The sequence below is a fragment of the Cebus imitator genome, unplaced genomic scaffold (assembly GCF_001604975.1).
Source record: "Cebus imitator isolate Cc_AM_T3 unplaced genomic scaffold, Cebus_imitator-1.0 Scaffold18, whole genome shotgun sequence".
In the NCBI taxonomy this organism is placed as follows: domain Eukaryota; kingdom Metazoa; phylum Chordata; class Mammalia; order Primates; family Cebidae; genus Cebus; species Cebus imitator.
Genome location: NW_016107333.1, coordinates 6,481,772 through 6,508,509, shown reverse-complemented (window position 1 = coordinate 6,508,509; position 26,738 = coordinate 6,481,772). Strand labels below are relative to the sequence as shown.

General features: G+C 53.1%; 2 protein-coding genes across 4 annotated transcripts in view; both read right to left on the bottom strand.

Moving 5' to 3' along the window:
- Positions 1–289: 289 nt before the first annotated feature.
- FAM83C (family with sequence similarity 83 member C) lies at positions 290–15,428 on the bottom strand. 2 transcript variants are annotated; one of them, XM_037733015.1, is made up of 5 exons: positions 14,776–15,428; positions 6,852–6,994; positions 3,685–3,852; positions 3,358–3,482; positions 527–2,549 (listed from the first exon to the last, which is right to left on the bottom strand). In XM_037733015.1, exons 1-5 carry the CDS (start codon positions 14,786–14,788, stop codon positions 1,109–1,111), a joined length of 1,890 nt encoding a protein of 629 aa, XP_037588943.1. In that variant the 5' UTR covers positions 14,789–15,428; the 3' UTR covers positions 527–1,108. The 2 variants fall into 2 exon arrangements, with proteins under 2 accessions (XP_017368998.1, XP_037588943.1); XM_017513509.2 differs by lacking the exon at positions 14,776–15,428 and having other exon boundaries at positions 290–2,549; positions 6,852–7,467.
- Positions 15,429–18,416: 2,988 nt separating this feature from the next.
- The window catches only part of LOC108292495 (ubiquinol-cytochrome-c reductase complex assembly factor 1), a 108,227-nt gene continuing 99,905 nt past the window's right edge, over positions 18,417–26,738 (bottom strand). The window contains exons 9-10 of one of the 2 annotated variants that reach the window (XM_017513492.2): positions 22,546–22,659; positions 18,417–19,935 (exon numbers count right to left, since the gene is read on the bottom strand). In XM_017513492.2, coding sequence (XP_017368981.1) covers positions 19,801–19,935; positions 22,546–22,659 — 249 coding nt within the window. In that variant the 3' untranslated portion in view covers positions 18,417–19,800. The remainder of the gene's footprint in view (positions 19,936–22,545; positions 22,660–26,738) is intronic. The other variant, XM_017513498.2, reaches the window with a different exon arrangement.

The following is a 26,738-nucleotide window of genomic DNA, read 5'->3' as shown; positions in this document are numbered from 1 at the left end:
CCTCTCGCACGGGCTCTATCACTCACTCAGCAGCCAACTTCTGTCCCGCGATAGTGACGAGGACCTAGGGCCCTGCTGCACGCTTGGACAGGATGAACTTGCCCCACATTTTGTGGAATCTGCAAAAGCCCCAGGTTCTCTCAAAATGTCACAGTGGTAGCCTGGAGACCCTGGACTCCCTCAGTACCTCCTTCAGCATTCACCCTCCTCCAGGGGGCTCCCCATTATTGGCCTGAAGGGTGCCCTTCCCATAACTCCACAAAGTTCAGGATACACCAGGCACTGTGAGTCACAATAAAATCTGCCTTTATTGATGTACATCATGTTTACTGTCCTGGACAGGTGGTAAGTTCAGGAAAATGGCCCATGACCTGTCAAAACCTGTACTTCAAGAGACACTCAGCAAAATGATGATGGCGACAGTGATGATGATGATAACGATGATGCGTGTGTGTGCGCACGTATGTGCGTGTGCATGCGTGTATGTGTGGGTGCATGTGTGCGCGTGTGTGCGTGCATGTGCATGTGTGTGTGTATGTGTGTGTTTGGGAATCCACATATGCTGCTCCTCCTCCCTCGCTCGCTCACCTCAGACCCACTCACTCAGTCCTCTCTTGGGCATCTCTTCCTCTGATTCCCTCCACCAAAAATTTCTCTAACTCTCTCCTCCCTCTGCCCAAAACCTCCCCATCTTTCAAGGCCTGGCTCAAAGGCCACCTCCATCTCCTCTAAGAAACTTTGCTGACTACTCCACCTTCTCCATGAGTCTCTGCCCTTTGTTTTCTAACACCCTCTGTCACTGGTTAACCTGTTCTCCAGCAGCTTGTGCATTTCATCTCTGTCCCCAGATCAGGAGTCTGATCCACCTGTCAGCTCTATAGTATGCCCAGCACAGGGCTGGAAACACAGCCTAGATCCAAGAAGATACGGGGTGTGGGTGTGGGGGGGGGTGTGTGTGTGTGTGTGCGTGCAAGAATCTTGAGCCCAGAGAGTGTGTCTGACCTGGGCTTCTAGACACCTCCCTTCCCGTCTGGGTCCTGAGTGTCCAGAGTCTCAGTGGATAGAGGAGGGGCCTGCCCTGGCCAGTGCACCCCCACACACCCTCCGGCTAGGACTCAAAGCGGCTTCGGAGCTGCCTGAACTTGGACTTGTTGTACTTAGTGATGAGGTCCAGTTTGCTGTGGCCCAGGGTCATCCGTTTCTCATCCTTCACCAGGTCATTGTTACCACCATTGAGATGGTCACCCTTGGGACCCCCAAGGAGGCCAGGCTCGGGTCCCTGCCTGGCCCCCTGCAACTGATGATACTTGGTGATGAGGTCCAGCTTGCTGTGGCCCAGGGTTAGTCGTTTCTCATCCCCAGACCCCACCCCAGCTGTGCAAGCAGGGCTTGGTATCGGGAGACCACTGGGCCCAGGCCCTTCACCCCGGAATGGGCCAAACTTTGTGATGAGGTCCAGCTGGCTGTGCCCCAGGGTCTGCCGTCGCTCATCTGGATTCTGTCTGGCAAGTCTGGCTGAGGAGCTGGCTTCAAAGGGCACTCCGGAGCCCTGGGCCTTGGGGCACTGCACCAGAAGGTCCAACTGGCTATGGTTTAGGGACAGCCTTCTGTCCTCCAGGGCCCGATCACCAGGTCTGGGGGAACATGCCTCAGGGGCACCCCCAGTACCCAGGGCTCGGGGCAGGAGATCCAGCTGGCTCTCTGCCTGGCTTGGGGATAACTTCCTGTCCTCTGGGGCCTGCTGTCCAGGCTGAAGGGGGCCTGAGTTGGGGGTAACCCCAGAGTCAGGGTCTCCCACTTCTCGGGCTCGGGGGAAGGGGACAAGGAGATCCAGCTGGCCACGACTCTGACTAGGAGATGCTTTCTTCTCCTTCTCCTCCACTTTCTCCAGGGCTGTGCCAGGTACCCATCGACCCCGCAAGGGGCTAGGGTCTTGGCTTCCTGGGAGCCCATTCCCTGGGAATGGGGACAGAGCTGGGACACCCCGATGGAATTGGAGGAGGGGCCGGGAGCGAGGAAGCAGAGGTGACCCCACTGCCAAGGTCAAGGGGCTGGTACTATTATGGTTGAGGGCAGGGGAGGATTGGGACCATGGGTATGCCCCTAGTTTGCCCAGGTTGGCCCTATAAAGCCCAGGAGGGGAGCCGTGGTTAGGGTCTGACAGCTGGCGATGCAGGGAGGGCTGGCCACTGGCCTCACGGCGGGCGGGGCCTGGACACGAGGACCCCATACCCGTGTCACTGCAACCACCACCTCCTGGTAGAGCGAGGTAGGAGGAGCGGCCCATAAGTGGTGACCGCTTGATGCTGCTGAGGCTGCTGCTGGAGGGCGGTGAGGATGTGGGGCTTGGGATGCCAGGCCCAAAGACCAGGGCCACAGGGGGAGGACGCAGTGCCCGGGGAGGCAGCGGGTCCTCGCCACCGCAGAAGCCCTCCACAGGCCGTGACTCGGCGTACAGACAGCGGAACTCCCGGTCAAAGTCTTCCACGATGCAGCCCCTCAGTTGCAGCACCATGCTAGTATGGGCCTGGCTGCAAAGCCAGGTGAAGCTGGGGACAGAGGTACGGGGGGTCAGGAGGCAAAGTACAGGACCCTGGGGGTCGGCAGGAATCACAGCCAGGGACACATACCAGGTCCAGCATGCTGGACCCAAACCCCACCACCATGAGGGCTCACAGCAAAGGGGCAGAGCTTCGACTCCAGAGTCTGTGCTTGCCCTAGCCCTGCTTAGTGGGCCTGGGAACTCAGCTGTCCTCAGAGCTCCAACTTCCCCATCTGTAAAATGGACTTGGGGGAGGTTCCCTGAAGTTGCTCCAGTTCAATGTGCAATAGTCATTTTCTTTCTTTTTTTTTTTTTTGAGACAGAGTTTCCCTCTGTCTCCAGGCTGGAGTGCAGTGGCATGATCTCAGCTCACTGCAACCTCTGCCTTCTGGGCTCAAGTGATTCTCCTGCCTCAGCCTGCCGAGTAGCTGGGACTACAGGAGTACACCACCACGCCCGGCTAATTTTTGTATTTTTAGTAGAGACAGGGTTTCACCATGTTGGCTAGGATGGTCACCATCTCTTGACCTCATGATCTGTCCACCTCGCCCTCTCAAAGTGCTGGGATTACAGGTGTGAGCAAATGCGCCCAGCCAGTAGTCACTTTCTATCCAAGGGTATTAAAGTGATCATTCCCCTAGAGTGAGCTCCTCCGGGGCTGACTTGCCCCACACCCTCCCCTGAGCCCGGCTTGATGCCTGGCACATGACAGTTGCTCAGTCCGGGTCCAAAGGGGTGGGTGAGCAGAGGGAAGCCGACAGCTGCCAGCCCGTGGCATAGCCCCAGGCCCCTCTCGTCCCCTCGTGCCTGCTTACCTGTAGCTGCCCACCACCACCTGCTCACAGTCAATGAGGACGAACTTCTCCAGGGCTTGCCCGGTGAAGCGACGGCCAGCCTTGCTGCAGTATGTGTCCCCACATGTGCTCCGCACACGCATGTTCTGGGTGGAGGGAGGCTGGGGTGAGCTTGAGAGAGTGAGGCTCAAGCCATGTCTCTGCCCCATGGGGTCTCTAACCCCAGACAGCTAAGAGAACCCACCCCCACTCCCATTGCCCCCCAGTGCTGATGGCCACCCACTGGCTCCTCCACCCTCCCTGACTCCCCGCCCTCACCCCCAGTTACTGCCCTTGGTCCTCACTGACCGGCAGGTGCCCCTCATTGAGGTCCATCTTGTAGCACATCTCCAGGAAGTGCCTCAGGTGCTCCTGGGCCAGGAGCAGGTACACAGGGACACCACGCCGGCTGGAGGCCTCCATGAGGTCACACAGAAGCTCCATGTCCGTGAATATGTCCATCACCACGGCGACCACCTGGGTGTGGAGAAGCACATGAAAGCTCAGCGCTGCCCTGGGCACTGCCCACATCCAGCCAAACCTGGGGCAGGAAGCTTTGCCCCAGGAAAAGAGCACAGGACTGAAAGTCAGGAGGCCAGAGCCTTCAAGAGCAAGTGAACCGGAAGGGCTCTTAGCAGTGACCTAGCCCAGGGCTTCTTAACTTGGGCACAGGGACATTTGACTGCCTTCTTTTTTTTAAAAAGTATCTGTCTTGCTCTGTTACCCAGGCTAGAGTGCAGTGGTGTGATCATAGCTCACTGCTGCCTAGAACTCCCAGGCTCAAGGAATCCTCCCAACTCAGCCTCCCAAGTACCTGGTATTACAGGCATATGCCATTATGCCTGGCTTTTTTTTTAAGACAGAGTCTCACTCTGTTGCCCAGGCTGGAGTGCAGTGGTGTGATCTTGGCTCACTGCAACCTCTGCCTTCCGGGTTAAGTGATTCTTGGGCCTCAGCCTCCTGAGTAGCTGGAATTACAGGCATCCACCACCATGCCCAGCTGATTTTTTGTATTTTTAGTAGAGATGGGGTTCCTACTATGTTGGCCAGGCTGGTCTCAAACTCCTGACCTCAGGTGATCTGCCCACCTCAGCCTCCCAAAGTGCTAGAATTACAGTCAAATCCCAGCCCAGATTTGACTGTTGAACCCCTAGCTGTTTGAAAGCATTTCTGTGAATCTTTCCATGCACCGAGTGTTATCTGTCATCAGAGTCTCAAAAATGACTGTGGGCTGGGTGTGGTGGCTCATGCCTGTAACCCCAACACTGTGGGAGGCTGAGGCGGATGAATCACCTGAGGTCAGGAGTTCGAGACCAGCCTGACCAACATGGAGAAACCCCATCTCTACTAAAAATACATAAAATTAGCTAGGCATGGTGACGCATGCCTGTAATCCCAGCTACTCAGGAGGCTGAGGCAGGAGAATCGCTTGAACCTGAGAGGCAGAGGTTGCGGTAAGCTGAGATTCCGCCATTGCACTCCATCCTGGGCAACAAGAGCAAAACTCCATCTCAAAAACAAACAAACAAACAAACAAACAAAAACAAAGATATGACTGTGGATCGGCTATGTTAGTCCAATGCCCCCTCTGCACTGAGCCCCAGATGGGACAGCAATGAGGCAGTCAGAAGCAGAACCCAGATTCCGATTCCCAGGCAAGCTCCTTGCACTTCCCCCACAAACTCCAGCCCAGGGACTATCTGAGGCTTCCTTCTTCAGGGTCAGAGCTACAAGCCACTTACTGGGGTCTTCACTGCCCTTCCCTAACCCTGGCTCAGTTTCCCTGTGAAGCCACAGAGGTCTGGTGTGGTCCCTTACACTGCAGACCCCTTTACTTGCACCCATGCCAAATGGATCCAAGTTTTTTGCAGAGTTAAGGGCTCGGCTGGGCCTTGTGCTTCCATCCCATATAAAGGGCTGCCTCAAAGAGGCCCCTGAAGCCCTCCTGGCACCTCCAAGCCCCCAGCTGGCCTTTCTTCCCATGGCATATATCTGCTGTGAGAATCTCCTCTCCCAGGCAGGGCGGAGAGGCAGGAGGTACAGAGCACAGCACTCCAGCTCTGGAGCCAGACAGAACTGAATTCAAACCTGGACTCTACCACTTTCTAGAGATACAGCTTTGTGTGAGTCGCTTCACCTCTGGAAGCCTCAACTTCCTCATCTGTGAAATGGAGATAATGATAGCCATGTCTCAGAGTTATGGGGAACTAAATGTGAAAATGCTCAAGACATAACAGAGCTCTACAAACACTAGGCTGCAGGGAAATGCAGCATTTCCCAAGGTTACTAGGAGTTGTGACAGCCCAGTGCTTGAGCCTGGTTCCTGGCCCAGCATAGAGGGGTCTAAATGGGGGCTGAGGAGGCGGGGCACTGGGGGATGCCCTAGTTCACAGCACAGGCCCGGCCAGGGGTGGGTGAATAAGGACAGGCAGGAAAGATCAAAGAGGCAGGGGTGAGGACAACAACAGCAACAGTCTCACTAATAACCCCATTCCCGATGCCAATCAGGCCTGGCCCTGCCCTGCCTGGGGCACAGGCAGCCTTGCCAGGGAGACTCTGGAAGTACCAGTGGGATCCCAGCATCCTGGCTTCCCATCTCTGCAGCAGGAGCCTAACCCTACCTCCAACCCTGCCAGGGGTCATCCTGTCCATTCCCTTGTCTCCTGAGCTGGAGGCCAGGGCTCCAGAAGTGAAGCTGTGCTCGTGTGTGGCCGGAGCCTTCCTGGGTGCTGACCACCCTACCTGCCCTCCCAGTTCTCTTTCTCCTGAGCTCCTGCTCCCCATCACTGAGCCCAGAAGCTCCTCTCCTCCTTCCTCCTTGGTTCCGAAACCCAGCCCTCAGGGCCATGAGGAAGAGGCCCACATGCCAGCCCCCTCCCCTGCTTCAGGCCCACCTGCAGATGTGGTACAGGAGGGCGGGTAGCAACTGGGGACCTGAGCCAGCAAGAAGGGCCGCGACTGCTCCCCAAGGCCCGAGTTGGAGACCCCTGTCTCCCTGAGCCCTGAGCTCTATGTCACCATCTGGACCTCTCTGGGCAAGTCCCAAGCCCCTCTCTGGGCTCAGTTTCTTCTTCTATAAGTTAAGGAGGTAGCTCAGATGTTCCCCAAGGCTGGAGTTCTTAGTGTGAGAACCATAAAACTTTCTGGGAATCTGATAAGGGAGTGGACCATCTTCCAAGGTAAAGATGCAGCAAGGACTCCTCCCTCCAACCTGCACCATTTCACGTGCATTTCAGGGGGGCTGTAGAGTCCCTGATGCCCATGCCCTGTTCTATGCTCATCCATACTACTCTTGGGTACCAAGCACTTGCCAAAGTAAATATGGGGTGCCTCCTTCTAGGAGCTTGCGATCTAATAGTGCCAGAGGTACTGGTTCTTATTCTGCCCCTAAGTCACTGCGAGGCCTTGGGCTGGTCCCTTCCCTCTCTGGGCCTGTTTCCTCTGTAAGATAAGTGATGAAGGGATGAGGCCCTTACCGTGCGGGCCTGGCTGAAGAGGAAGCGCAGCAGGTCCTTGATGTTCTTCGCCTTGTCCCTCTGGAAGTGGACCACAGCCTGGGTGGGGCTGAAGCCTGTGGCCTGTGGCACCTCCGGCCAGCCCAGGTCTAGATCCGGGGGATCTATATCAGAGGCCGTGGGGAAGTAAGTGCCTGAGGTGACTTCAGAGAGCAGGCTGAGACGGTCTGGCCCCGAGGCCTCCTGTCCCTGTCCCCGGGCCTCGCTGAGCTCAGGGCCCCCGCGCACATAGCTCGTCATGTAGTCCACATCCAGAGTGCTCAGGAAGGGCAGCTCACGCTCCTCGGAGATGACCCGCAGGTAGGCAGCCTCACCCCTCTCCAGGAGGGCGTCAGCTGCCAGCCGGGCCACCTCGCTGTGCTTCAGCACCAGTGGTGAGCTCTCCCGCCACCACGGCCGCTTCAGCTCCTCCACCCGGCCCCGCAGGGGCCCCGCCATGCCCTGGGCTCCCAGGCCCCCTGGCACTGAGCCTCCAAACATGCCTGCCCTGTGGCTGCCTCACCCGCCGGCAGGCCCCATGGCCTGCATGCTGGGCTGGCTGCAGCAGGAAGAAGAGAGCAGCAGAACCGCCTCCTGCCTGCCCGCCCGCTCACTCCGTGTGTGGCAGGGCCCCCAAACTGTTGCCACCCTAAGTCAGAGCCGCGCTCCGCCCCATTGCCCCTGGCCTCTGGAACCTGTCAGGTCAGCCCCACCTGTCTGCCTGTGTTGGGACTCGCCTGCCCAGGAAGCGGCAGTGCCAGGCCCTCCACGCACACTCCTGCCTCCGTCTCTCTTCCTTCCCCAGCAATGCCACCTCGTTCCCACCAGGCTCCTAGCAAGTCTCCAAACACTGACTTCCTGAGACTCACAGAGGTTGAGTTATAGCTGAGAGGGGCCCAGGTGTGCTCAGGAACACGCACACACACACACACACGCACACACATGCACACTCCAAGACACCCAGGAAAAGACGTGAACACACAAGCAGGTATGCGGACGGACACACTGACAACTCTCTCATAGACAGAGACTGTGGGCTGACACAGGCAGACCACAAATTTTCATCAAATCCACTTGCATAAACTCACCCAGATGCTGATTTAGAGACCGGCCATGACCATAAATCACCCAAATGCTGATTTAGAGACCATCCACTTACCATGGTGGATAGCAGGAACCTTGGCTCACATGCACAAGGCCCTAAATCAGAGCTGAACGAGCATCACATGGAATATCCAAGGACATCAACACCTATCTGTCCCGCAGCCAGCCCTCTTTTTGCTCCTATAATCGTCCTGCTACTCTCCACCATCTTAACTGTGGTGCTCACAGCCCCCTGGCTCTCTCCCACCCCCACCTGGAACTGTCCTGCAGGAACCTAAAGCAGTGGCTCTCACCCTGACCCCAGGGATGGTGAGAGGTGATAAAATGCAGATCAGTGGGCTCCACCTGCCTGGAGATTCTCATCCAGAAGTTCTCCGTGGCTTCTGGAACTTGTCTTTCTTTTTTTTTTTGAGACAGAGTTTTGCTCTGTCACCCAGCCTGGAGTGCAGTGGCACAATTCTCAGCTCACTGCAACCTCCGGCTCCCAGGTTCAAGCAATTCTCCCGCCTCTACCTCCCGAGTAACTGGACTACAGGCACGTACCACCAGACCTGGCTAAATTTTGTATTTTTAGTAGAGACAGGGTTTCACCATGTTGGTCAGGCTGGTCTTGACTTTTGACCTCAGGTGATCTGCCAGCCTCAGCCTCCAAAAGTGCTGGGATTACCAGGAGTAAGCCACTGAGCCTGGCATCTTTTTCTTTTTAAGATAGGGTCTTGCTCTGTCACCGGGGCTGGAGTGCAGTGCGCAACCGCAGCTCACTACAGCTGTGCCTCAGTTTCTCTGGACTCAAGTGATCCTCCCACCTCAGCCTCCTAAGTAGCTAGGATTACGTGGGCTACCATACTTGGCTAATATTTAAATTTTTGGTAGAGATGGAATCTCACTATGTTGTCCCAGCTGGTCTTGAACTCCTGGACTCAAATGATCCTCCTGTCTCACTCTCCCAAAGTGCTGAGATTACAGGTGTGAGCTACCACACCTGGCCATTTTTCTTTTTTAATTGAGAAACGATCTTGCTCTGTCACCCAGGCTAGAGAGAGCAGTGGTGTGATCATAGCTCACTGTAACCTAGAATTCCTGGGTTTTTAAACAAGTGCCTTTTAAGCAAGTGCTCAGTGTACTGTGGGCAGTGGACTAAGGCCCACCCAAGACACACTGTTCCAGATGGCTGTGCTTGCAACGCCCTTGACTCCAGGGGTGTTCTTGGCCTGGTGGCAGCCAGACCCCAGCCTTCCTCCCCTCCTCCAGGGCTATTAAAATGGTTGAAAGCTTATTTCAGAAACTGCAAGGCCGGGAGACAAACAGGGCAGGCAGATTTTTGACCCCTGCCCCGGCAAAGACCAAAATCCCAGAGCATGTACTCTGTGTCCTTGGGAGGACGGTGAGCAGCTTTGCTCTGGGGAAGAGGATGAGCAGGTGGCAGCTGCAGCTGGGGAGCCAGGCTAGGCAGAAGTGGTCACCACCTTTCTACAGAGGTATGAGGTCCAGCGAGGACAGCAGGGAGTGCTGGAGACCTAAAGCTGTGTCTCACAGCCCTGTTTAGCACTGAGCATACTTGGTTCATCTGGTCTGCGATCATGTCCAGAACACAGGGTCTTCTGTGTCCAAAGAACTTTACACATGCATAGTGGGAGGGAGGTTGGTGGGATTTAGAGGCTCCTCGAGTTGAGCTGAGCCCTAGGACCAAAGATAAACAGGACTGGGGCTGTGTCTTTGAGGACTCTACAAGTGAAGGGCCTGGGGAGGTGTGGGGGGCCACAGGTCAGGAGTTATGGCCCACCCCATCCCATCCCAAGTGCAGGAGCACCGGGCACACCAAGGAGGCCCTTCCCTGGGGGTGAGGAGGCTGCAAGAGGGGTAGGAGGTTGAGTAAAGGAAGCCAGATCATGGGAGGGTAATGAACTGCGGGGGCAGCCGAGGTGGCAGGGCCCTCATTAGGGCTTTATCTCCAGATTTGTTTGAAAAGGAGGACCAACCAGGGCCTTATCTAGGTGGGAGAAGTGCTCCCAGGAGGGAGGGAGGCCTGTTTGCATGTTGCTGAGTTAGTTGTGTTTATCCTGCAGTGAGTGTGTATACATCTATTTCAGCTACACGTCTTAGGCTTTGTATCTTTTAATTGTGGTAAAATACACATAAATTTTGCTTTTAAAAAAGATTAGTGGCCCGGGCGCGGTGGCTCATGCCTATAATCCCAGCACTTTGGGAGGCCGAGATGGGCAGATCACCTGAGGTTGAGGGTTTGAGACCAGCCTGGCCAACATGGTGAAACCCTGTCTCTACGAAACATACAAAGATTAACTAGGCATGGTGGTGAGCGCCTGTAATCCTAGCTACCAGGAGGCTGAGGCAAGAGAATCACCTGAACCCAAGAGGTGGAGGTTGCAGTGAGCTGAGATTGCACCATTGCATTCCAGCCTGGGTGACAGAGCAAGGCTCCATCTAAAAAAAAAAATTAAAAAAAAAAAGAACTAGAGATGGGGTCTCTGTTGCTCAGGTTACTCTCAAACTCCTGGCCTCAAGTGATGCTCTTCCCTCTGCCTCCCAAAGTCTTGAAATTACAGGTGTGAGCCACTGCACCAAGCCAAAATCTGCTATTGTAACCATTTTTTTTTTCTTTTTTTTTTGGACAAAGTGTGGCTCTGTTGCCCAACCTGGGCTGCTTCCCTTTGGCTATTGTAAATAAGGCACAGGTGTACACATTTGGCTCTGTATTTTTATATACCTCTTCCAACACCCAAGTTTGTACTAGATTCCATTTTTGTACGTAAGAAACCATTGAATATTGTCAATTTCATATGGTTTGGCTAAATGCATAGGTGTACCTATGCATAACCGTACCTGTGCCTGTGTGTGCACATCCAGTCTGTGATGTTTGTGTGCCTGCGTGGCACAGCAGTGTGCGTGGACCTGTGTGTGCGTGTGTGTCTGGGCAATGGGATAGTCCTTGAGTCAGACTCTGCGTTGCAGTGCTGGGGCTGTGTACAGGGAGAGCAACAGAGAGGAACAGGGGCAGGAAGACTTAGTTGAAGGGCAAAGGGTTCCAGTGGATCCCTGACATCTGATAATACGTTTGTGCAAATCAAATACAATTCCCCAGGGCTGCGGGACCAGCTGCCCCTCCCTAGGCAGCCCCTCCCTGTATGCTGAGTTTGTCAAGGGCAATGGGAGGGCAGACAGGTGGCTCCCGGCCTTGGGGCTGGGCCTAGGGGTGGTGGCCCAGGGTGATGGGAGCCATCCAGGCAGACCCAAGCCCTGTCCCTGGCTGCAGTGTCTCAGGCGCAGGCCCCTTAATGACTGTTATTAAGAGGAAGGAAACTGTTTTCCTGTAGGAGGTGTGCCAGGCGCCTGCCTGGCATCACTCAGCTGTCCTGGGGGCCACACAGCCTTGTCTGCTGTCTCTCACAAGCCAAGTGGTATCTGGGCCAGTGATGTCGTGTGGGTGTGGGGAGCTGAGGCTGGGCTGGAGCCCTCCAGGTGCAGGTGGCTCTGAGCCCAGTGCTGCCACATACCTTTCCTCTGGCGCCCCAGGTCAGAAGGGACAGGGTTCCCACAGAAAAGCAGCTAGGACTGGTAGGGGAGCCAGAATGCGCCCAGATCCCTTGAATCAAGGTGAAGCGACCCAAGAGCCAAAGATGTAAAGGGACATGTGCTGAGGAGTCCCTGAGGCTGGCTTGAGCCGAGTGGCAAAGGGTGAGAAAGATGTCAGCTGCAGAGTGGCAGGACACGCCCAAGGAAGGCAGGTGGGGGCCGTGGTGCAGGGGACGATGCGAACAGGAAGGCTGGAGCTGCACTAGGAAGAGCTTGAGGGCCTTCTCAGGTGCTGGTTTCTTACCTAGGGTTAATACTGCAGAGGCTGGGAAGACTCCAGAGCAGGATACGTCGGATATCCTACATATCTTAGGACAACGTAGAAACAGCTCCAATGGGGAGAATGGGCCAAAGCACCAGCCCCAGAAACCACCCTTGTGGGTTGAACCCACTGTGGTTCACTGTTCACTGAGTGTGACAGAGCTCTTATCTCATCCTGACATCCCAACGGCTGGGGACACAGCACTGGGCTGTTTGTGCCACTGGACTGAGTCAGACCCCCTGGTAGGAACACAGGCTCTGCCACTTAATGGGGGAGCTGAACAATCACAACTTCTCTGAGTCACGGTGGCTGACTGTAGAGTGAGACCCACACCACCTCCTTTACAGGGTCGTCCTGAGGAACATACAGGCTCAGCTGCTCCAAGTGTCTGGCTGAGGGTGGCTGTGGTTGCTTAGGACATGCTGAAGTCCAGAGCTTTCCCGGCTGTGAAAGGACAGGGGCTCCGTGAAGGCCTGACCACCCACAAGCCACTAGGGGAGGCTTCCTGGTCACTCTCTTGCCCCTTCTAGACCAAAGGCTGGCACCAAGGCCAACATGGCCCCAGCCGGGTCAGTGGGGTGTGGCTGGTCACCGCTGCCTCTGAGATCTGGCCTCTTGTCCCACCCCGGCTCACAGGAGTTGGGGTGTCCATCTGTCTGTCTCCTGTGTTTGATTTCCCCATTTGTTCTGAACTTGGGAGGGAAGAAAGAGGTACATCTGCTGACCCCTGGAGCCCCGTTATGAAGGCACCCTCCCCTTCCCAACCGCCCCCCACCCATCCCATCCTCCCAGTATGGATTTAGTGCCCACCTTCAGCCAGCACTGGGGACCCAAAGAAGAGTAAGCATTTGTCTCTGCCTGGAGGAGCTCACAGTTTAGTGGGGAAGCCAGACTCATAAATAATTATAAACCACAGATTAGGCTGAGGTATAAACCAAGCGCCTCAGGCTTCGAGTTCAGACACATCGAGGAACCCCAGAGGAACCCACGGCCCCACCTCCCCGCTTCAAGCAAGGCACAGCGCACTGGCAGGCCCTCTCCCAAGTGGGAGGCGAATGCTGTTCCTGGCCACAAGGAGAGAAAAAAAGAAGAGCACCAGCCCAGGCCCATGGGTGCTGGTTCCTGACTGAAACCTGCAGTGAGGGCCGCAGCCTCCCCGTCCACCGTGCTGGCTGGGTGGGAGGTCTCTAGGCGCGTCTGGCGTTATCACTGGAGTCCATCACTTGTTGACGCCATGGGTCGGTGCTTGGAGCTCCCTTCCTGGAAATTCCCCAGCCAGCGTCTCCGGGATCTTTTCTCCTTATTCTCCCCTCCACACAGAAGAGGGGAGCCTGTGGCCTGGTCAGGGTCTGGGTCCTAGGCTCACCAATGTTGCTCCAGGCAAGTCCCCTTATAGCCACAGAGAACCTGATGGGGGAGTGGGGAGAGTAGGGACCAGGGGCCTGAGGCCTGGCCTCCCCCTCCCTAAGTCCAAGCCCAGTGGGTGCGGTGGGCGAGGCATGGTGGGTGCAGTGGGCAGACCAGAAGTGGGAAGGAACGAGGGCAATAGGTACAGGAGGGCTGCTCCTGGGGAAGAGTTCAAATACCCCTGCCAGGTCTACTTTCCTCCCGCTCCACCCCTATGACTGATCAACTCTTAGATGACCAGCTGCCATGAGCTCTCCCTTCCCCATCAGCCCTCTCCTCAGAAACTCCTTGTCCCCCTGTCTGTCCTCCCAATTGCTGGTCTCAGGAAAGGGTTCCCTTCCCCACCTCCAAAGCCAGGTGCTTGTTCTCAAGACCAGGCTTCCATCTCCAGAGGGGTCTCATGGGAGTCCTAACACTCATGGGAAGTTTCTTGTTTCACTAAGTGCTTAGCTGCTCATCAGAGTCCTCCCAGCCCCAAGTACATCTTAGGCGCATTCTGCAAACCCCCTCGTTTCATTCCCTCCTGCCTCCTCCCAGTTTCCCTCCATTTCTTCTCAGCATGCTGCTCTGAGTCTCCACCTTCTAGAAGCTCTCCTCTGGCTCCACAATCTACCTTCTGCACTGGGGCCTGCTCTTCCTGCCACCTCTTGTGAATGCTCCTTGCACTCCCAACCCAGTTTTGGGGCTGCCCTTACCTCTGGGAGCTCATCCAACTTCAGGATTTTTTTTTTTTTTTTGAGATGGAGTTTTGCTCTTGTTGGCCACGCTGGAGTGCAATGGTGCAATCTCAGCTCTCCACAACCTCTGCCTCCTGGATTCAAGCAATTCTCCTTCCTCAGCCTCCCAAATAGCTGAGATTACAGGCATGTACCACCACGCCCAGCTAATCTTGTATTTTTAGTAGATACGTGGTTTCTCCATGTTGGTCAGGTTGGTCTCAAATCCCGACCTCAGGTGGTCCACCTGCCTCAGCCTCCCGAAGTGTTGGGATTACAGGCGTGAGCCACTGCATCCAGCCCAACTTCAGGATTTCTATACCCAAGACAAGGCCAACATTCTTCGTCCCTGAGGTCCGTCCTGAGGTTCCCCGCCGAGGTCCTTACTGCTCCATGCCCTTGCCCTCCGTGAAGCATCGCTAGCATTTGAAGTCCATCTGCCACCAGATAAACTCCCCACAGATACAACCAAGGTGCACCAACAGCAATGGAGTGGAGCCCAGAAGAGACTGTCCAGCTTTGCTGCAGGGTCACCTTGCCCAGCGAGCGCTTTCTTCTCGCTGCACTTATTTCCCTGGTGCATGGTGGGGGCAGCAATCCCTGCCCTGCCTAGCTCATAGGGTGCTGTAATTTCCACTTGAAAAAACACAACGCAGAAAGAAAAAATAAAAAAAAGAAAAAACACAACACAAAGAGGATTCTTCTTCTGCCAGATGTCGCCATCCCTGGGCCCCAGAGAGCTCCCTGACTGCACTGTCTTCAGGCTCCACATTGCCTCAAGTCCTGGTGAGTTTTTTTCCGGGAAATGTCTGGGGTTCCAGCTTACCTTTGAGTTCCATCTATCATCTCCAGCATTTCAAGCCTGGATGGCTAGACTCCCCTCCTGACAGAGCCAATCCATCCTGGTACTGCTGTTCTCTCCACTGCCATCACGCCCGTCTTTACCCAGAATGCACACAGTGGCTCTCTGCTGCCTGGCAGCTGATGTGTTATCTGTGCTACTCCCACTCATGGTCCCCCCGATCTCTGCAACCCTTCCTTCCCTTAGCAGCCGACTCAACAGCTGCTGCAATCTGAAGAGTTTCCTGTTCTGTGTCTTCATCTGGGCAGCTCCTCACTTCCTGTTTCCCAGCCTCCCTAAGCCTCACACTTCATGTCCCAAAGCAGTGGACTGGGTAAGGGCCACCTGAGTCTCCATGCAGGGTATGTCTGGGCGTTTCCCTCCCGGAACACAAGCTTCAGAATCCTCACCTGCAAGGTGGAGAGTGAGGTGACAAGTGAAAATACCAAGCAAGCCTGGCACAGAGGGAAAACACAAAAAATGCTAGCTGAAGTGCAACCTAGGCTTCAGCTTCAGTTTAAGATTCACCCCATCTCATCGTAGAGATGAGGTGAATTTCTTCTTTTCTCATCAGAAGAAATCTCGATGATTTGTTATTATTTTCTTTTTCTTTTTTTTTCCTGAGACCGAGTCTTGCTCGGTCACCAGGCTGGAGTGCAATGGCACAATATTGGCTCACTGCAACCTCCTTCTCCCTGGTTCAAGCGATTCTCCTGCCTCAGCCTCCCGAGTAGCTGGGATTACAGGCATGCACCACCCTGCCTGGCTTATTTTTAAATTTTTAGTAGAGATGGGGTTTCACCATGTTGGCCAGGATGGTCTTGATCTCCTAACCTTGTGATCCGCCTGCCTCAGCCTCCCAAAGTGCTGAGATTACAGGTGTGAGCCACCACGCCCAGCTGATTTATTTTCAAATTTTTAGGTAAAACAGAAATCTTCAGCTGGGCATGGTGGCGTGTGCCTGTAATCCCAGCTACTCAGGAGGCTGAGGCAGGAGAATTGCCTGAACCCAGGAGGCAGAGGTTGCGGTGAGCCGAGATCGCGCCATTGCACTCTAGCCTGGGTAACAAGAGCAAAACTCCATCTCAAAAAAAAAAACAAAAACAAACAAACAAAACAGAAATCTTAGGTGTACTGTTCACTACACTGTTCAGTGTTTCTCATTTGGAAACCTCTGTAACAGTCTTCTCTGAAAAGTAAGGAAGATGTGTTTCTTCTGATGAGTAAGTGCACTTCCTTTTATGTGACAATGGGAACTCTATAACCTTAGGACTTTCCATTTTCCACCTTTGACCAGGAAGCTCTCTGCAAGGTCTGGATACTCAACTGCAAATCTCCTGGCTGACCTGGGGGAGGGAGGCAGTGAGACATGGGGACAAAGCAGGGGCCCCAGGGTCTGTTGTGGGCTGCAGCACTCTTGGCCCCTTCTTTTTTTTTTTTTTTTTTTGAGACGGAGTTTCACTCTTGTTACCCAGGCTGGAGTGCAATGGTGCGATCTCGGTTCACCGCAACCTCCGCCTCCTGGGTTCAGGCAATTCTCCTGCCTCAGCCTCCTGAGTAGCTGGCATTACAGGCATGCACCACCATGCCCAGCTAATTTTCTGTATTTTTAGTAGAGATGGGGTTTCACCATGTTGACCAGGATGGCCTCAATCTCTTGACCTCGTGATCCACCCGCCTCGGCCTCCCAAAGTGCTGGGATTACAGGCGTGAGCCACCGCGCCCGGCTTCTTGGCCCCTTCTTATCCTCGATCACTTTCTCTCTAGGCCCCTTTAAGCCTTAGTCCCCTCACTTGTGTCAAAGGATAATAAAAATGATAATACCTGTTTTACCTGATTGTTGTGAGACAATGCATTTACACTATTTTATAAAAGTTTTCAAAAGTCATATGAAAGTTGCTCATTAGCAGTCCAGGTTTTCTAACATAATTATTTTCCCTCTCTTCCCTCCCAAGACCTGCATATGATCTTTTAACTTTGTTTTAAGGCTTTTTGCTTTGTTTTTTTCTGAGACAGGATCTCCCTCTGTTGCCTAGGCTGGAGTGCAGTGACACAATCTCAGCTCACTGCAACCTCCACCTCCTGGGCTCAGGTGATCCTCCCATCTCAGCCTCCTGAGTAGCTGGGACTACAGGCTCACATCACCACACTTTGCTGGTTTTTTGTAGAAACAGGGTCTCACTATATTGCCGAGGCTGGTCTTGAACTCCTGGACTCAAACAATCTGCCCACTTCAGCCTCCCAAAGTGCTGGGATTACAGGCATGAGTCATTTCGCCCGGTCCCAGCCTAGTTTTATTATAAACGGTGTCTCTTAATTTGCTGTGATCTTTTCTGGAAGAATACAGAGTACAAATATTAATAAATGACAAAATCATTCCTACAGAGCAGTCTCCTTGAAGGCAAGAAATTGTGTCCTTCACTTGTTTTTACAATAATGATTTACATTGTTAAAACATTTAGCTATGGAAAGAACTTTCGATTTTGGTTCCTATGCTAAGACCAAAGGAAGTACTTAATATTAGGTTGTTAAAATAAGTGGAACTGTATGGGTCACACTGAGAATGGTCCAGAAAGGGGCTTTTTGGTTGGAGTTGTACTGATAACGATTGGTGATTTAGTCACACATTCATACTTTCATTTATCCAATTCGGCTGAGCACGGGAAAAACAACGGCGACCAACACACACATAGTGTCCACTCCATGCCGAGGCAGCTCACAGCACAGAGTGGGAGATGGGTAAGTAAAAAAATCATTGCAACATGGTAAGTGCCACCAGGTAAGGTAAGGGCCAGGTGCGGTGGCTCATCTCTCTAATCCCAGCACTTTGGGAGGCCAAGGCGGGAGAATCAACATAGTGAGAAACTGTATCTACAAAAATAAAAATAAAAAGGTGGGTGCTACCTGAGTAGAGACCCAAGTGGGGAGCTTCACAGATAGTATGCCTGTACCTGGGGGCGGGGGGTGGGAGGACAGGAGAGGGAGGGACAAAGGTTCCAGGTAGAGGACACTTACATGATCTCTCCAGGTAACCCCAAGGGGTTCAGTGCGCTTAGAGAAGAAATGGGTAGACTCACAAAAACAGGACTGGAGGCAGGGGCCAAACCAAGAATCCTGTAGCCTCCCAGGAACCTGGAATTGATCTTGCAGGGGCGGGGGATCGGCACAGTCAGGTGCTGACAGCAAAGAAGTGAGGGCTCACCGACATCAGACATGATAGATCCAATCTGGCTCTTTCAAAGGCAGCTCCACACTGCATGTTGCTGTGTTTGACGATGACAGAGTCCTGTGTAGACAGGACTCAGCTCTACAGGCAGAGGCTATCCGCTGCGGGGGACTCATCCAAGGCCTGCATGAACACGGGCTGACTGGGGTGCTAAGAAGAGAGTCAGGTTCTGCATCAGGGCTGGACCAAATGACCTTTCAAGTTCCTTCCAAATCTAAGGTTTCAGGATTCTAATGCAAGCCCAGTAGCTGAACTGGTGCCATGGGCTGGGATCTGTGGCTGGGGAGCTGCCCTGGGCAGCAAATGGGTTAACGCTCAAATAACTTTTATATATGAATTAATGTGTAGAGCTGGGAGCCAAAATCTGTTCCATTAATTTTTCCATCCATTCCAGGAGCAGTTAGGTACACACAGTAAAGTTTATTTTGGTGCATGGTATACTTCACTCCATTAAAAATAAATTAATCAGCAAATTCCTGCCTGGCTCAGCTCTGGTTTATGTAAATAGTGCCCAGCTGTAATGAGTTACAAGGTGTTATTATCTCACACACACAGGAGGCTTCACTCTAGAGCTCCGCTCGCAACAAAAGCATCTTAAATAAACTGAGGGAAGGCGGTTTGATTTGTAATGTTTTCACAGAAGTGGGATATACCTCACCCATATAGAGTTTCTTTATATGACTCATTTTATAGCAAGTTAAATGAAGGAAGTTTGATGGGGGAGGGAGGGGCAATATGGTTCCCCACCCCTTTCTTCACTTTAAGAAAATCCCCCAAGAGATGACCGGCACTGAGGGAGGAGGGGCTGGTCCTCAGGTGCTCAGACCAAGATGGCTCCGAAGCAAGTGCTTCAGAAGCTGGGCGGGGCCCGAAGCTGGGCACAGGTCTGGGTCTGGTACAACTAAGCCAGGAGGAATGGTCTCTTCTCCCCAGTATCTCATGAAAGGGGAGGGCAAAAGAGGAGACAGCATATTGCTCATTCAATTCACTGGAGTGACAAAGGTGACTTTGTTCTCAAGGTCTCCTTCCAAATGACTTAGGATATGACAATCCCTTGGCCATCAGAGGCCTCCTGGGTCCCAGACGAGGGGCCTGGCTGAACAAAGACACATCTCCATGAACACATGACTTGGCCTGAACAGAGACACAGCTCTATGAACTAGAGGCAAGGGCAGCAGCAGATACCCCCCCCACCCCAGCCCCTTCCCTTTCTCTCTTTAACTGAGCTGGGCGGCACCCTCACTTCCAGCATCCACCATCTCAGGTAAGTTTCTAAGACCCTGGAATAAAGAAGGGCCATAGCAGAGAGGTCTTTGTTTCTTTCAATGGCCAACTCAACCCCATGTCTGAAAGCCGAGGGATGACAGCACAAGGTTGCCCTCCGGACTCCACAGCGTGACAATCCGCTCCTAAGCCACAGCAGGCCATGGGGGGTTTCCCTTTTCAACCTATGCCATCCCTTCCTCGGCCTTTGGGAAAAACTGTCAGTCACTTGTGGTTGCTGGAGGAGGTTGGGGAGTGTGTGCTCCGGAGTTCTCACTTGGGGCTTCCCCTGAGGGAGAGGACACCCCGGGAGAGCTAGGGGTTCTCCTGGCCCTGCACCCCAGCAGATCAGACTCCTGGGCACACTAAGAGGAAACTCAACACAAATGGGGCCAGGTATTTGACAGATGCTGTTCAGAGGTCAATTCAGGCCACTTTCTGCAGGGTCCTGGACCAACAGGCACTTCTCTCCTGGCAGTTCCTGGAAGCCAGCTGGCGGGCCATCCAGAGGGCCCAGCCCGTCAAAGTCCTTCATCGTTGTAAGTGGGGGAATGGGGCTTCAGGATGCTCTGAGGATTCTTCTCCACTAGAGGGCGCCAGCTCACCTCCCCTGTCAGAAGTAGATCCTCCCCGTTTATGGAGTCCAGGTACTGCATCTGCAACCGGGAGAGCGGGACCAGGGCGGCGAAAGAGGCAGGACAGACGTGAGGAGGCAGCATCAGGAACCAGCCTCCCAGGAGAGGAAGGAAGGGGACAGGGCATGAGGGGACTTCTGACCATCCCAGCTCCCAGGCCAGCCCGTCTGTGATCTCCTAAATAATTTCATTAAGGTGGTTGGGAGAAAGCAGTCACTGGGGGGCTTGGTGGGGTGGCAGCTAGGAATTCCCTAGCACACCTCAGAATGGAGAAAGACACACCTCCCAAGAACACTTCCCTACACGCCCTCCCTAGACAGCTCCTGCAGGCCAGGAAGTCAGGGCTTGCGGTGCACACAAGCCATGCTGTCCACCCCAGTGCTGCAGCGTGAGAGTCCCGATTCTGTCTCTTCCCCATGCTGCTATCCAGGGTGGCCACTTCCCCTCTCTGAGATTTAAGTTCCCTTGTCTGAGAGAGGAGACAGAAACAGGTACCTCACAGGACACATGAAGAAATTCAGCAATATGCACATATGCAGTGCTTGGCACTCACACTTTCAACATACGTATGCCTCTCTTGTCTCCTAGTGGGCCCCTGGTCAGCGGGCCCCAGTGTCACTCCTCTAGGACAGTAAGGGCAGCCTACCCCCTAGACAGCTCTGCCATTAAATGGTCACCATGGAGAGAAGCCACTGCTGCGGAGCCAGGCTTCATCTTAGACTTTAGGTCATTCCCCTTCCAAGAATCCACCACTCCGGGTGCTTCAGCTTCCAGCTGCTGACGCTTGAACTCAACCCTAGGCTCTTGCATGTGCCTCAGCTCTGGGTTCCCACCCACCCTGCCATCTCTTCCTTAAGCCCACTCCTCCTTATAAGTGACTCCATTTCTGTCCCCAGTGTCACTGCTGTGCCCACCTCCTGGGTTGAAAGCCTCAACAGAACCTCTGGTTGGCTCTTGGGCCATCGGCTTAAGAGTACCAATCAGTACTGTGGGTAGGACTGGAGTCTGCTCAAGGCCCGGCTCCTGCTCTTCCTTTCCTGGCCTTCAGCACTCTGGCCTCCCTGTATCACATTATGGGCTGGATTATTCCAGGGTCAGCCATGTGCCTAGGCTTCCTCGCCAATCCATGAGCTGGCTCCTCGAGGGCAGGACTGGGTCTTATTAATTGCTGCTTTCCCAAGACTGCCTGGTGCAGCAGGTGCTCAAAAGGTTTGCTGACAGAACTGGGTCCCCAAAGCTCCCTGCTCTCCCAAGAGCCCCATCGCTGTTTTCCACTGCCTGACTCCCACTGGGGCAACACTGGACCTCTTGTAGGGACAATGGTTGTGGCAACCCCTTCCTTGAGGGTCCTCGGAGAAGTCCCAGCTGCATCTTGTTGTGGCCTCTGGCACAAGCCCACCACGGCAGATGGAAACGTTAGGCAAGCCTCTCAGAAACAGCATTTGCTTTGCCAACTGCTAATCCTGTCTGAGGGCGAGTCCAGTCAACAGAGAGAGTCTCAGAATTCTCCGTGGGTGGGGCCCTCTAGCCATGCCATGCCTTCTCCCTGGCTCTGGCAGATTTGAAGAGTGGTCAAACAGAAGTCCTGGCTTCTGGGTTTCTCTACCCTGTGGGTCTGCAGAGCCCCAGTATGTGGTTTTTCCTGCAATGAACAAGCTAGTCCTATTGGCCCTGTCTTCTCAAGAGCTGAAGTCCAGCCTTGCCTTTCCTGGTTGTTGGGAGGCTTGAAGACCATGGATACAAGTGAACAAGAGAGTATCTGTGGGGTGACACCCCTTCAGCTCCAGAGGCCAGGCCATGAAGCAAAGATGTGACTCATGGGACAGCCTGAGCTGTCTGAGGCAGCTGAGACCTCAGTGGCCACATGAATCACGCAGCTTGGGGCCCTAGGGCAGCTGTGCAGGCTGACTCACTGGGAGGCCCTGGAGAAGCCTCTATGTCCTCTTCCCTGCCAATCAGCTCACTCATCTATCAAGCATGAATTTTGCATCAATATAGGAGCTGAGGACTGAGGGCAGAGTTAATTCCCTGGAGACTGAGGAGAGCTATGTGGGTAAGCACCCCCCACTGTGGAGCTTTCCCCTAGAAGCTTTGATGTCAGGGAGCCCTGGGGAGCCAGAGGGGTGAGAAGCTGAAGTGGGGGGGACCCTGCTTGACCGTGGAGAGCATCTATTGGGAAGAAGCTGAGGGGTGTCTGTGGAATGCTGCCTGCTGTCCTGTCCTGCTGAAAGTCAGGAGCAGGAAACAAATCCAAGTGGAGAAAGGGCCACAGTGGGCGGCTGCCACTACCCCCCATGCTCATATCTGCTAGGACTCTGTGGGCAAGTTGTTAGCATAGCATCAGGTGCACAGGAGGCAATGAGGTACGTAGTGAATGAACGACTCAAAGTTCCTGAGGGCAGGCAACTACTTGGTGCCTCTTTATCCCTCTCTTCCCATTTCCTGCTCCCTGGTCCAGTTCATAGTTGGACACACAGAAGGCGCTCCTCCTTCAGTGTCTCCCACTGCTGTGATCTGGTCAGAATTCTCTCAGACTGGTCCTTGGTAACCCAACCACTCGTGATCCCCTGAAAGCTCAAGAGGACGACCCGCCGTTGCCAGGACTCCGTGGGGAGGGAAAGGGCTGCTCACCTGTTTCCTCACATACTCCACCAGCAATTCAAGATGTCTAGGGTCTTCACATTTCCGGTTGAAGAAGGTCCTCCAGAGAGCAGCAGCCAGCCCATGATCGTCTGAAAGGATCCCCTGGAACACACAGCACAGCTTTGGTCTCCTGAGGGGATCCAAAGAACCAACACACAGACGCCAGGGACACTGTGAATATGCTAGCAACCATGGACTCCCCAATGCATGAGATGGAAATGGGGCAGCCACACGGTAGAGATGGAATGTCTTACAAGGGCATCTGCCCAATCCCTTCATTTTATTACATACAGAAGGAGAACAGGGGATCCAGACAGGCCAAGCCACTGGTCAGGTGAGGCAGAGCTGGGACTCAGGCATGGCTCCTTCTACTCCGTACTGTGCCTGGCCCAGGCAATGCCTGAGAGGCCAAGAAGAGAAACGGTAGCAGCAATGCTCCCCTGCTGTCCAGAGGGCACAGGCTGAATCCTCCTGTGAATGTATGTTTCTCCCAGGAATGGAGGTAGGCATAGACTGTGCCTTCTTGCTTGGTCCAAGGACATACATCTGCAAGGCAACTGGCTCTTTGGGGAAGGGAGCCAGCTATCTTGTCTTCACTGTTACCCAACTCTGGCCCAGCCTCTCCCTAGAAAAACAGGCTGTTCAGCAGGATTGCTGGGGCCACAGTGGGGCAGCCTCAGAGCCTGCACGTGTGTATGTGCCTAATACTGCCTCTTTCAGCACAGAGGAGACTTCTGTTGGGAAGCTCAAAGATTACAGAGGCAAATAAGAGCCCTAGCCACCAGCTAGGGACATTTTCTAGCTTGGAGCTCTGGGAGGGGAGGGCTGAGAGTCTTGCTTCTTGGGGTGAAGGTAACTGATGAAACAGGTCCTCTGTCCAGGTGCCAAGGTAATGTGTGGAACTGATGTGCTGACTTGGAGTTAGAAGGCAGATCTGGTCCTAGTTCTGCCTCTGCTAAGATCAGTGATGGTGGCAATTCACTAAACCAAAGTCTCAATCCTCTACTTCTTAAAAACAGATCAAGTTACCTGCTCTATTTACAGCATTCTTGAACTATTTGTTAAGTGTGATCTGTTGGATACAAAGATTAAGAGCATGCTTTGGCAGACAGCTGGGGTACAGTCAAAACAGTGGGATCTGGGAACCAGAGCATCCAAGTTCAAATGCCAGCTCTGTCACTTGATGGCCGTGTGGCCTTTGAAAAGCTATTAGCCCTTCCTGAGCCTCAGTTTCTCATGGGTTAAACAAGCATAACAATACCTATCCCACAGACTTGTTGTGTGAATTAAGAGATACTGGCCATGAATGGCTCTGTAAGTGGTAAACATTACCCAAACACCCAGGATCACTTTATTGGACATTATGCTGTGGTCTGTCCTCGTGGGCACTGTGGTATATGAGGTCTGGCTCCAGGCCTGCTGCCAGGAAGGGCCATGTCCAGTATGGGGTGCTGACAGTTTGGTAGAAAAACATTCCACCTGTTCCAAATGCCCTCTGATAAACACTCCTTACAGTTCCACAGCTTAGGACTGTCCTGGCACAATGGCTGAGTCAGGGAAACTGGCTTCTTCTGACAAATGCGGACAAGAGCTGAGGACAAGCTCAGGCACATCACCCTCCTCAGGATGATTTGCTAGCACAACAGCGTGCCTGTGTCTGCTGTGCCTGCGCATGTGCCAGAGTGCTGCTGGCAGCAACCCACATGTGCTGTGCAGAAAGGAAAGGAATGGAGGTAGCAGCGAGTGTTACGGGGACCTGGAGAATGGGCAGAGTGCTGCTGGCAGCAACCCACATGTGCTGTGCAGAAAGGAATGGAGGTAGCAGCGAGTGTTACGGGGACCTGGAGAATGGGCAGAGTCTAGGACGGGCAAACAGGCAGCTTTAGCAAGGGGGCAAATGGCTGGGAAAGGGCAAATCCATAATCAGGAATTCCTGACCCATCAAAGGGAAAAGGATGACTCAGTACTCACTAATAGTGAGAACAACCCAACTGTTTCAGACTGTCAGGGTTCCCTCACATACTTGGCTCCTAATGATATGTATGCCAAATAGAACAGATATTATATTCCCATTTGATTTGCTTTGTTTTGTCTTGAGATGGAGTCTCACTCTCACCCAGGCTGGATTGCAATGGTGTGATCTTGGCTCACTGCAACCTCTGCCTCCAAGTTCAAGTGAGTCTCCTGACTCAGCCTCCTGAGTAGTTGGGACTACAGGCATGCACCACCACAACTGGCTAATTTTTAAAATTTTTAGTAGAGACAGAGTTTCACCATGTTGGCCAGGCTAGTCTCCTGACCTCAAGTGATATGCCCACCTTGGCCTCCCAAGTGCTGGGATTACAGGTGTGAGCTACTGTGACCAGCCTATATTCCCATTTGAAAGATAAGTAAACTGAGGCTTAGAGGCTATCTAGCTAACTGGTGGCTGAACTAGAACCAGCATGCTCTGATGAGGTGGGGGATGATGACTGACCAGCTCTAGTCAGAACACAGAACCTGGCATAGAGTAGGAGAGCAATCAGAATGGCTGAATACCCAGTGCTCTGAGAGGTCAAGCTGGGTGGATCACTTGAGCCCAGAATTTCAAGACCAGCCTGGACAACATGGCGAAACTCTGTGTCCACAAAAGATATAAAAATTAGCCAGGCATGGTGGCACACGAGTATAGTCCCAGCTACCCAGGAAGATGAGGCAGGAGGACCACCTGGGCCCGAGGAGGTCGAGGATACAGTGATCACACCACTGCACTCCACCTGGGTGACAGAGTAAGACCCATCTCAAAATAAATAAATAAAGAAAGAATGGCTGAATAAATCAACGAACCCAACTTCAGCCTTCTTCCCAACACACTGCTAGCGTAAGGCAGTGAAAACAAATGAGAGACTAATCTGAGGGTGCACATTTCAAACTGAGAAAGCAGAAGAGAAAGAAGGGTCCTGGGAATCAACACTAAGGTGAATTGTAATTCTGCCCCTACCTAATCTGGTGCCTACTTGTTTTCCCACACGACACAATGAAGCATCCTTCAGAAATTAAGACACCTAGGTCTAGAGTACCTGAGAGGAAGCCAAGGGGATTGTTTTGGCTTTAGAGGGTTCCGGTTCTGATTAAGGGTTTAGAGTGGCAGAGTTCCACTCAGTGAAGCTTAATTTGACATTATTATGTGCTCAGCATGATGCAAGGAACACAAAGTCACAGCAGTATGGTCTGAGCTCTCAGGGAACTTGCAATCTAGCTGAAGGGACAAAATCAGTGTACATCTAAAAACAGCACAGAGTAAAATCCTGGAGAATGAACACATGCCAAGCTGCAGAGTGAGACTCAGCTATACTCTGCATGGCTGCCTCCCATTTCTACAGTCTTAGCTTTTATGACAGCTCCTCAGAGAGACCTTTCTGGTCCACACTAAGTCATTCCCCCTGTTATTCTCGCTCACTGCACTCTACTGTAGTAGTTAGATATTTATTGCACGTTTATCTGCTTCTTGTTTACTGTGTCTCTCAATTAGAAGATAAACTCTAGCGGGAAAGAGCCAGACTATGTGTGCTTTATTCACCAATATATTCCCATGGATCACACATGGTAGACACTCAAAAGCTACCTGTTAAATGGGTAATGCATAGATGGAAGGGTGTTGAAATTCAGAGTAAAAACACAAGAGATCCTGAGAGGTCAGGGAAACCTTTGTAAACAAGTGGGCCTCTAAGAAATGGGAGGATTTGGAGAGCTGCAGATTATTCTAAGCAAGAGAAAATATTCAAAACATTTACAGAGGGAGGGCCTACAAGATGCACCAGGCCCTGAACCAGGCCCTAAAGCTGACCAAGACTCAGCTACTGCCCTTAACCCCTCATTGTTGGGTAGAGTCTCGGGCACAACATGTTTAAGGGGCAGTAAGGCAAATGGCCTCACTAAGACAGACAGCAAGAAATATAAAGGTGGATAGGGCACATAGCAATGGGGACAGTTCACAGAAGGCCTGGAAGTTCAGGGAGCAATTTGGACCTTATATCATAGAAAACAGGGAGGTTCCCAAAGCATCCAGTGAGGGGGGACAATCACACAAGATGCTAGGAAAAGGTTGCTGTAGAACAGCGCTGTCCAATAGAACTTTTTGTGATGATGGAACTGTTCTTTTTTTTTTTTTTTTTTTTTTTTTTTTTTGAGACGGAGTTTCC